The 11,714-nt window shown below is 44.1% G+C and overlaps 1 protein-coding gene across 1 annotated transcript in view; it reads left to right on the forward strand.

The window, feature by feature from the left end:
• Positions 1–11,714, forward strand: part of myt1b (myelin transcription factor 1b) — a 101,940-nt gene that overhangs the window by 72,492 nt on the left and 17,734 nt on the right. Inside the window, exons 4-8 of the mRNA XM_046057222.1 lie at positions 4,847–4,901; positions 7,846–7,876; positions 8,884–8,946; positions 10,138–10,514; positions 11,179–11,690. Coding sequence (XP_045913178.1) covers positions 4,847–4,901; positions 7,846–7,876; positions 8,884–8,946; positions 10,138–10,514; positions 11,179–11,690 — 1,038 coding nt within the window. The remainder of the gene's footprint in view (positions 1–4,846; positions 4,902–7,845; positions 7,877–8,883; positions 8,947–10,137; positions 10,515–11,178; positions 11,691–11,714) is intronic.

The following is an 11,714-nucleotide window of genomic DNA, read 5'->3' on the forward strand; positions in this document are numbered from 1 at the left end:
GGGGGGGGGGGGGAGGAAAGAGACAAGCTGTGTGTGTGTTGAGGAGAGGTGAGGGGGGGTTGATGGACACACTGGACAGAAAAACATGAATCAAACAGCACATCAAATCTCCCCGCTTGGCCCTGCCCATCCTTTGCCTCAGCCTCGCTCAGCTTAGTTTAGTTTAGTTAAGCTCAGCATGGCACAGCTCAGCGTTTTCCCGCTGCTGAGTTCACTTCACTTCACAGGTTTTTTACTGAAACACAATATAAAAAAGAAACTCGAAAGGATGTCCTTGAGCTGCTCATACTTTTTTTTGTCCATGATATTCCTCCTTATCAGCAGAGTAGAAAAATAGTCTCTTTTCCTTCCTTTTAACACTCGCTGCAATCCTAAATCTGTCTACCCTCTTTCTTTAACTGAAATCTAAAACTTCTGACCCACACTGCCACCGTTTCAACATTAATTCTCTATCCTGAAAACATCTGGTCCCTTTTTTTCACCGTGCATCACAACAGTGACACTCAACAAAGAGATGGAGGGATTGAGGGGAGATTGAAAGAGAGAGGAGTGGGGGTGGTGAGGCGGAGGCGATTGTTTTCCCCTGGGCCCAGTAAAAGTAGTTTTGCTTCCCCCTGATGGCTCGGGTTCATCTGAAGAGATGACTTTTATTGATTTGGTTTGATTTCTGCTGCTGAGGGAGCAGAGGAGAGTGAGGCGTCGGTTTCAAACACTACATCATGTGAAGCGGCCCCCGTCTGTTTGGCCTGGCACTTATGATACCTGTCACACAACCTTCTTATTATCTCTTTAGACTGGTAGCGAACTGAGATGAATGAAACGGACAGAGGATTAGAGCTGAAAAGATGTTTAGCTACGAACACTGAAATCAGGATGACTCATACTGTAAATGGCAAACCTCTGACAGCACACATACTCACATCTGACCCATTATGCGGTCACACATGCTCAGTCTTTTCGCATATGAAGTGGGAAACATGCTGTCTCCCCTCCTTCCTCCTCACTACTCCGCCCTGCCTTGTGTGAATTATTAAAGTGAAACTGTGGAAGGCCTCGCCGTGTGGGGATCCAACATGGAGACTGCGCAGCGTTTTCCGCCTATTGAGGGAACTGAACAGCACGCCTCTAATTGGCAGCCGCTGTCCACAAGTCATTTTTGGAAATGTCAGTCTTCATCGTTGTGAACATTCCTCTCCAACTCCAGCCCACCTTAACCCCCTCCTTTCCTCATCTACTGTTGTAAACCTGAAAATGAATAAAAGAGTCATTTATGTGCACCGGGGGACGAAGGGTGACCTTCTCTCTGAAGTCATTGCCCCCAGCTAGCCATTTACATAGAGCTGTCAGAAAGCAGAGCAGAGCCGGGGCCCTCCTGCACCAACCGTTGCACACAAAGAAGGACATAATTGATAATGTACAACACAGCCTGTAGGGATGAGCAAGGCCTTCCTCCTCCTCCTTTTTTCTTCCTTCTCTGCTGCTGCTCCACACCATATTTCACACTAGTTAAACCTCAAGACACACATACACACACACACAAAGGCACACACAGCCGGACACACTCGCTCATTCTCTCTTTTTTTGTTTCTCTCAATTTCTGTTCCTGCTCAATCTGTTGCTGGTCCTGTGTAGGCCCACCTACATACACTGTTCAAGGAGTGTAATTAAAAGACAACAAGGTAAAAGACACGTTTTGAACATACATTAAAAGGAGCCCTTTGAAAGAGATTATGAAAATCTGGTGAATGCCTGCCTTGCTGCATCTGGATTCACTCGCTGTGACTTTGTGTTCATACACATTTAATGAGGTGGAATTGAGGAATAGGACAGGAAAAAGAGGAGAACTCAGATGTGCTTACCTATTTAAATGTGCGTAACTATGGTTACGCAAACATGAAAGCAATAGGGGCCCTTTTGAGTCCAGGTTTTGATTCATCCAATGACTATCAATGTAAGGAGGAGGCAAAGAAGGAGGATGCTTTTATCCAAAGCAGCTTACAATTGCTACATATGTCAGAGGACGCACGCCTCTGGAGCAACGAGGGGTTAAATGTCTTGCTCAGGGACACATGGTGGGTGGGTCACAGTGGGGAATTGAACCTAAGTCTCTCACACCAAAGGCATGTGTCTTATCCATTGCACCCCATAAACATACTCTCTTCCTTGATCTCCTTCATTCCTGAGTTACACTGAGTCATGCAAAGTGGTGTATATTTGCAATTCCACCCATGTTAGCATTTGATGAATCGACTTGTAGCCTTCGCTACTTCTCTTAATCATGTTTACAGGTCAGTCTTCAAGTCATAAGCAGTGAGCATTGCTACTACAGCTTGCCACCACTGTGGTCTGTCCTCTTAGATGACAAGACAGAAAGTTAGAAAACTAAAAGCTTTTTCAGCCCCAACCAAACACACTGCTTGTTCACACTCCTTACCAGTGGTGGATAAAGTAAAGTCAATTTCTACTACATTAGAGTTGAAAGAATCAATTGATTAGTCAAGTAGTTGAGTGACAGAAATTTAACTGGTAGCTATTTTGATAATCAATTCATCATGTCAGTCAATCTTCAAGTAAAATGCCAAACATTCCCTGGGACCAACCTGTCAAACGGGAGTATTTGATGCTTTTCTTTGTCATATAGGCTGCTCACTTGCTAACTTTCACACATTCTCAACACATGGTGTTACAGCTGACTTAATATGTGGATTATTTTATTCAAATTGTAATTTTCCGCTTTATTTTTTTCAAATTAGTTGAGCTACTCCACAATCCTTTCACATACCCCCAAGCAACTGCAGAAGTACCCAATGGGGCACTCGAGTACTTGTTCTGCATAAAAAGTGTCCTTTTATTTTTATATTTCTTGTATTATTACATATTATATTAATTGATTATTATCATGCTTACCATATAAGCATTTTAATGGAGGTGAAGCTTTTAAGTACTTTATAAATTGGGCAGTTTAATATTTAAAATGCAAAATATTTTCTAAACCGGTCATAGGTTTTGTGTGCAAAATTAAAATATGTAATCTGTAACTAGAAAGCCATCAATAGTTATCAAATAAATTTAGTGGAGTAAAAAAAAAAAATTCCCTCTGAAATGTAGTGGAGTAGAAGTATCAAGTAGCATAAAATTGAAACACTCAAGTACAAGCACCTCAAAATTGTACTTAATTACAGTACTTATATTCCACCACTGCTCCTTTCACACATGCATACAAACAAGTGCAGACAGTCGAGTGTAAGGAAATGGACTTTGAACTACTGAAGGCACACAAAGGAAACTACACATTCACAGAAAACTCTTCACTTCACACTCGTCCGCTCATCTTCCCACACAGCGCTGTGAGTGGAGCAAGGGAGTCAACTGCTCCCTTCAGGCAGGGCACAACGCTGCTGCTTGTTGCACGACTTCTGCATTAGCAGTGCTTGATCAAAAGAGTTGGGGCAAGAGTGGCAAGAGGGAGAGAGAGAGCGAGAGAGATGAGCAGGCCAAGGCGGCGGAGACTTACACAGGAAGGGAGGGGCTTGCGCCTGCACCTGTACCTCCAGTCAAACACTAGACGCTAATGAATGAAGCGCACGCTCCTCTGTGAAAAAAATGGCCTTAACAACAACAACAACAGCGTGCTTCATCTTCCTCTCATCCCTTTTACCCTCCTTCTTTTCATAAGTAGTCTATTAGCAGGAAAGGGGCATTGCCAAATAGAGAGAGGGAGAGGGGGAAAAAAGAAGAGAAACAGGGCCCCCATGTTTGAATCCCACTGTGGCGGTGCCAACTTGACTATAGAGAAGCAACAAAGCAGCTAAGTGCCTGGGCAAGGAGAGGGAGGGTGTAGGCAACTGGGGAGATAAAGGGGGAGTTTGGAAGGGGGAGGTGGGGAGCATACAGGGAGGGAGGAAGTGTGAGACAGAAAGAGAGAAAGAGGGGAGACCTGCGATATGTATAAAAAAAACAGAGTCCAGTAATCAAAGCTAATGGCTCCATTGTGTCTAAAAAGCATCTGATAGCTTTAGAGTGCACTGAGAGCGGCACTGAGTATGGAGAGGTGGTGCTGAGGAGGTGTGGCCGAGGGTCAATGTGTGTGTGTGTGTGTGTGTGTGTATGTTTGAGGCAGCAGGGTTAACACCTGCTCCTTTGTGGCGTAAAAGCCGAGCCAGGAGTAAGCAGCACACACACACACACACACACACACACACACACACTACTCCTCTTCTTAAAAGGGTTATTATAGTGGCTTTTTAGCTGCCCGTGTTTTTGCTTTATTATTATATTCAGCATAGTTATGATTGTCAGGGCCATGGCCCCTGTAAGCAGAGGGGCTGCGTGTTGCCTCTGCACAGCGAACAATCGTGTACCATTCAGGTGCAGGAAATTACAGGGAGAGTGATGGGAGGTGTGTGGGGTGAGGATTTGAAAAGTAGTTTGAACCAGAGGGTTTGTTTTCCTTCCATACCGTGTAGCCTTTATTTCTATCTCTCTTTTGATGGAGTGAGCAGGACGGCAGGATGGCGCTGAGACAAAACGATGGGTGAGGCGGGATGAGGGAGCGCTGTTTTGAGAGAATTAAAGATATGATCGTTGCTTTGTGTCAGCGTTACCTTTGGTGTGTTTCAATGGGAACATTCTGAGTGAGGGTTATTATAGCAGTTCTTTTGAAGCAGAGGAAGGACAATTAACTGTGGATGTGTGGTGGAATATCAAGAGCACACAGAGAAATTACCTCTGATGGTGTATTTTCTCTCTCTCCTTTTTTATCCACTGTCTTTTCTGTTTCCTCCTGTACTCACTTCACTCTCTCTTCCTCTCCCGCTTTCTCTTTTTACTTGTCTCGCCTTCCCAGATGAGTGTAGAGGGTGATGACAAGCGAACTCGCACTCGGTCCAAGGGAATCAGAGGTGAGTGTCTGTCATTTCTCTCCATCATGTCAGGCCCTGTCTGTTGAAGGTGCTTCCTTGCAACAAACACACACATGCACTCAAACATAAAGTTTAACACACTCACACTCTGTCAAGAGCACACATCAGCTCTGCTGGTTAGCAGGAGTGTGTGTGTGTTCATGCATATGTAGATGAGCATTTATCCGTGTTTGTGTGTCTGTGTGCATGCTGATGTTGATGTATATACAGATGTACCGTGATTGAAGTGTCTGTCAGTGTGTTTATGTATATGTGCTTGTGTGAATGTGAACATACTGGAGATGTCAACAAATTGTCTAACAATTATGCAGATACAGTTTGTCACACTACTTCTCAGAGTCACACACCTTATTTAACTCAGACCTTAGCTTGTTATCATCCGATTCAGACTTTTTCTTCAGCATCAAAGTCCTCCAGGCGATTGTGTGAACAGGAACTGCTAGTAGCCAAAGCATCATGACGTTCAAGGATTCAGATTTACCAAAACGCTTACAAATAGGCTCCAATCTGAAAATGTGGAGATGTAGATGATTTTAATTTCAATATCCAGACATTCTGCGACATCCATCCTGAATAATGTTTCATCACTTTTCATCAGAGTTGTTGGGCATTGCAGGATAATGCAACGCTAATGCTGCACCAACCCCCCACTTCTGGTATAATCCAAATACAGATATTTATGTGAAATAAACAGATACAGATGTATATACACTGAACAAAATTATAAATGCAACACTTTTGTTTTTGCCCCCATTCATCATGAGCTGAACTCAAAGATTTCTCTATGTACACAAATGGCCTGTTTCTCTCAAATATTGTTCAGAAAATCTGTCAGAATCTGTGTTAGTGAGCACTTCTCCTTTGCCAAGATAATCCATCCACTTCACAGGTGTGGCATATCAAGATGCTGATCAGACAGCACAGGTGTGCCTTAATATGGCCACAATAAAAGGCCACTCGAAAATGTGCAGTTTCACTGTACTGGGAGGGTCCCGAGAGGGTCCCAAAACTAGTCAGTATCTGGTGTGACCACCATTTGCCTCACGCAGTGCAACACATCTCCTTCGCATAGAGTTGATGAGGTTGTTGATTGTGGTCTGTGGAATGTTGGTCCACTCCTCTTCAATGACCGTGCGAAGTTGCAGTCAGGTCGAGGCTCAGATGAGGACGATGAGCATGCAGATGAGCTTCCCTGAGACGATTCCTGACAGTTTGTGCAGAAATTCTTTGGTTATGCAAACGAATTGTTGCATAACCAAAGAATGCGGTTGTGAGGCCAGTTGGATGTACTGCCAAATTGTCTGAAATGCCTTTGGAGACGGCCTATGGTAGAGGAATGAACATTTAATTCACAGGCAACAACTCTGGTGGACATTCCTGCAGTCAGCATGCCAATTGCACACTCCCTCAGCATTGTGCTGTGTGATGGAACTGCACATTTTCGAGTGGCCTTTTATTGTGGCCAGCCTAAGGCACACCTGTGCTAAACCCACGCTGTCTTATCAGCATCTTGATATGCCACACCTGTGAAGTGGATGGATTATCTCGGCAAAGAGGTGCTCACTAACACAGATTTTGATGGATTTGTGAACAATATTTTAGAGAAATAGGCCTTTTGTGTACATAGAGAAAGTCTTAGATCTTTGAGGTCAGCTCATGATGAATGAGGGCAAAAACAAAAACGTTTATAATTTTGTTCAGTGTATGAGCAGTATGCATGTTTGTGTCTGGGCACATATGAACATGCATGTGCGTATACAGTAAAGAAATTGCCTATCAATGTGTATGCTCATGTGTGAATGAGAACATATATTTGATGATTTTTTTTGTGCGTAATTGTGAATGTGTTTTTACATATTGATACATGTGTGTCTTTCATCATGTGTTGGTATGTGAACAAGTGTGTGTTTGATGTTTAGAAGTCTGCAGAGCAACAGTTCACATGGCATTCAGAGCGCAGGAAGGCGTCCAGTCATCCCAACTGTATGATGAAAGACTGAGAAATTGAGATGATGGTGTCAACTGTGTGTGTGTGTGTGTGTGTGTGTGTGTTAGAGTGTGTCAGTGTGTATTTTCTCTGCTCTTAGTGTTTCTCAGTACCCAGGGTCTTTCTGACATGTGATTAATGCATGTGATATCGGAGCCCAAACTGAATTCTCCAGGATCATATTGTTTTCTCGTTTGCTCCAAATGAAAATAGGATATTTCTCCAAACTCAATCTATCGCTCAACTCCCAATCGATGCCCATAGCCAGCTGAGAGCGATGTGTGTGTGCCTGTGTGTATGTGTTGTTTGTGAGCAGAGCTTGATTTATGTTTTAAAGGCAATTACTATAAGTTGTTCCTGAAAGAAGTGCTGTTTTCCACTGATGATGGCAGTTTTGCTTTTAATTTCATTTTCCCAATTATGATAACTAAAGTGCAACAATTAATCATGTTTTATTGCTGAACTCTGCATATAATTGTCACTTTTTTCTGAACAGCACAATGCAATTTGGCTGATTTAGGGTTTTTTGTTCACTCAGTGTGTGTGTTTCGTGTTTGCCTTTGTGTGCGTGTTATTCATACAGTATGTTTGTGCAGGCCAGCGCTTACGCTCCTGTTTGTTTTGTACTCGCCTCAGTGAGCATGTGTTTGTATGGGTGTATGTTTACATGTAGATATGTGTGTGTATGTGTGTGTGTGTGTGTGTGTGTTTTTGTATGTGTGCTCAGTAGTGTGTAGGTGTTTTTTTCACCTCCTGATCACGCAGTCACCAGTGTGTAATCCTCTATGAGGAAGCCTCATGGGATTCGTATGCATTTGTGATTTATTGATCTGAGCTTCTTTTAGCAGTGCAGCTTTCTGAGCAGTCGTTCACCTTTGTTCTCCCTCCCTGTGTCTTTCTTCTCCTCCCCCCTCTTTTTCTACCCCTTTCTCTCAGTTCCTATTGAACTCGTAGGACAAGAGCTGAGGTAAGGAAACACCTTCATCGTTGTGCAAATCTCTTTCATAAAGTTCTTTTATGTACACCGCACTCGTAGTCTCACTATCAGTGCTTCTTTAGATAATGTTGTATATTATTATTTTTTATTTATTATTATCGCTCAGCTTGTGGTCAGTGCCTCCAACAGGGTGCTATTGATTTCTCACAGCCTTTTGCTATTTTCTGCTATGGACAGGATACAGCATGAGTAGAGAGGCTGGTGAAGGGCAAAGATTTCGTTTTTGTCTTGCCCTATCTTCCTAGTTATCCTCTTCCTCTTTCCCACTGAGGCACAGCTTTCAGGGCCTCACTGGTCATGAAGCCCATTGTCCTTCTTCCTCTCCCTCCTTCTAAATTATTTTTTCAACCTCTCTCATTTTGTCACACTTCATCTCCGAGCATCGATCAGAGCTCAGCACTCCAAAAAAAAACCTTTCGGTATCTGGATTAAGGAAAAAAAACAGTAGGGAGGCCAGAGAGTGCCTCATTTAAAATACAAATGCAGCATTTTTAATAAGTGAAATTAATAATAAGGATAATTGGAGTAATAAAGGGCAATTGCTGGGGGAAGTTAATGAGAATTGAAATGAGCCATCCTGAGGGGTCATAGCAACCTGAATTGGAGGAGGGATACAGAGGGAGAGAGAGCGAGACCTGATGATGATGACTGGTGAGGAGAGCAGAGCAGGGGAAATTACAGCAGGTCTCGGCTGATCCTTATCGCTCATACTAACAGGATATAGGCCAGGGTTGATGTACGACATACAATATTATGTTCTCTCTGGCTTGATGCCACCTGCATCCATGCATTATGTGTATCTGCTGGACAGATGGGGGGGGGGGATACACATCTTTGTGCGTGTGCATTTGTGTGACATCTGTGCTCAGTTTGCATGTATTTGCCTTGTTTACTGCATGTGGTTATCATTGCTTCTGCATAGGGACTAAAATGCACCGTGCCTTAAACATATCTCTAACCTCCATCCATCCATCCAGCTGCCCCACCCCTGGATGCAATGGCTCTGGCCATATCAGTGGGAGATATTCACGACACAGAAGGTAGGGCAGATTAAAAACCCACCCTCTGTCTGTCCTTCTTCTCTGTCTGTCTGTCCTCCTCATCCTCTCTGCCCCCACAGCATCTGCTTGTGACTTGAGTCACCAATCAATTGTTCGCTGTCAACAAAACAGTAATTTTTTCATTTTATTTTACTAGAATAGTTATTAAACTCCCAAATAGGAAATAAACTATAATTTAGAAGAAAAAGCATAAAAAATAAGCATAACTTTGTGTAGCAGAAATATATATTTATTCTGCTTTTTTCTTCTGTTCTTATTCATCTTGCTGCCCCTAAAGTTTATTTCATGTCCCGACCCCCAGGTTGGGGACTGCTGAGTTAGACGAGCATTACAAACCCTTAAATAAAGTTTCTTAAGCAGAAAATGATAATAGTTTCAAAGATACTTTATGACCCTAAGGGCCAAAATCAGATGGAAAGAAAGGGCACATTGAATAATTTTGAATCATCACATGCCAGTCAAAATAGCTGTTTTTAGATTTCACAAAACTCCCGCACTCCCCACTCCCAGAGCTAAACCCAAGTAATGAAGTTTTCAGTGGACTGCAGTGAAATGTGCAGTGAATTTATTCTAGCTTTATTCTCCCTCCCTCCGCCCCTGTGTGGCTCACCCTCAGAGGCTTTGCGAGAGTCGGGGCAGCTCACTTGCTTGTGACTTCTCTTTATTGAGGGGCAGATATTAGCTATTTGTTTACATGTGTATTCGTTCAGCAGGCAATTTCAGATGCACTTTGTTTATAGATCGTCCCTCAATCTCCCTCGGCGTCTCCCAGGTGAGAGTAAGAGGGAGTTTATTGGATTTCACCCTCCGCTGCCTCGCCCGTACGCCTCTCCATACAAGTCGTTCATTAAACGTTCCAGTCAATTGGCTGAGATTGGTTGTGATGTCTGAGTGAGCCAGCATGGTACCCCCCCACACCCCCCAGGCCACATGCGTCAACTCATACTCTCTGCTGAAAGAACCACTCTATCCTTTTTCATGTCAAAACACACACAGACCCTCCATCGTGCTGCTTAAAGTCACTCATGGATATGATGAGGTGCATGGCGATTTTTTAGATGTGTTGGTGTTTTTGTGATTTCTGATTAAAACCCTGCTTGGCATTCATGATCCTTCCCTCTCTGTTCTCTCTTTCCTTTGTCCTTTTTTGTCTTTCTTTCCCTCCATTAGCGTTCTGGGTTGCCCTATAGCCAGAAAGCGCCGTCTAGAGGAAGCAGAGGCAGAGCAGGAGCAAGAGCAGGAAACAGAGCGGCCGGCCTCCAAGAGGAAGTCCCACCCTCTGAAACTGGCCCTGGATGAGGGCTTCAGTGCAGAAAGCGACGCAAGCAGCGAGGCTGAGGGCGAGAGAGAGAAAGATGGAGAGAAAGCAGGAAAGACAAAGGAGGTGGAGGAGGAAGAGGAGAGGGAGACAGCAGTAGAGCAGGAGAGAGAGGAGATGACAAAAGACCTGACGCAGAACGCACAGACAAATGGACGGGAGGAGGAAGAGGAGAGGGAAGAAGAAGAGACATATCAGAAGGGGGAGAACACATTTGCAGCTGATGAAGGTAGGCCTTTTCTACTACTCAGCATACCAGCTATTTAGCCACCATCATTTTTGCCTCTTCTTCATCGGTGAGGAAGTCTACTAGAACTAAAGTCATTTTAAACTAACATCAGTTTTGATAATTGATAAATTGTGTAAATTTACTCTACGAGCAAAAATGCAACGTACGCTGTTGACAAGTTTAATCTGAACTTTTAATTAATCTTTTGTTGGTGGGTGTTGCCAGAGAGTCCTAACCCAGGGCAAGAAAGTTCCTGAGCCACATCATTTGGGATTGAGCTGTCATTTAGGAATTTTAAGTAGTAGCTAGATGTGAAGGAAAAGATAATAAATGAGATCATGGGGAAGCGCGGTGGTTTATATTTATCCACCTGACAGATAGACAACAAAGCAAAAAAAGTTACTAGAAGGCCCTGTGCATGTTACTAATTACAAGAGGTGAGCTGCCATGCCTCCTAACGACCCCTAGAGGCACTAAGACTTAGTGAGTTAGTCTCCTACATTTACAGACTCTGTCACAGCAGGTGTTTTCATTTCATAGTGAGTTCACAGGGAATGACTTAGCTGGCAGGAAGGTGATAAAGATATTGCTGACAATAGCTTTAGCTCACTGCATGACTCACCTTTTCCACTCAGCTCTGACCTCTCCATCTCTGTTTCCACAGAGGAGGAGTGCGTGATCATCGAGCCTGAGCTCGGAGCAGCGCCACCTGCAGCTGAGGAGTGTCAGTCTCCCTCTCAGAGCACTGAAGAGGTGGCCAACTCGCTCCTCCACCTCGGCCGACTTTCCAACAACAATGCTCCGACTGTGGCCATTCAGCAGCCTGTTGCTATGGAGACTGAGGAGGATGTCACCGTGGCAGTGAAACAGGGTGAAGTAGTAAAGGACGAGCAGGAGGGGGACATGAATGAGGGGGAAGAGGAGGAGATGGCACACAGAGTTCAAGTGTTGGCAGAGTCATCTGATCTGCGGAGAAAAGCTGCTGAAGTGGAGCAAGAGGAGTTGGATGAGGAGGTGGAGGATGAGCAAGAAGAGTGCCCAGAAAGGAGCAACCACATGAGCCAGGAGAACCTGCAATATGTGACTGAAGATGTCCACCAGATGAAAGATGAGGAGGAGGAAGAAGAGGAGGAGGAGGAGGAGGAGGAGGAGGAGGAGGAGGAGGAGGAGATGGCAGCACAGCAGAGGCAGTGTACTCCA

This window comes from Micropterus dolomieu, linkage group LG08 (assembly GCF_021292245.1).
Source record: "Micropterus dolomieu isolate WLL.071019.BEF.003 ecotype Adirondacks linkage group LG08, ASM2129224v1, whole genome shotgun sequence".
Lineage (NCBI taxonomy): Eukaryota > Metazoa > Chordata > Actinopteri > Centrarchiformes > Centrarchidae > Micropterus > Micropterus dolomieu.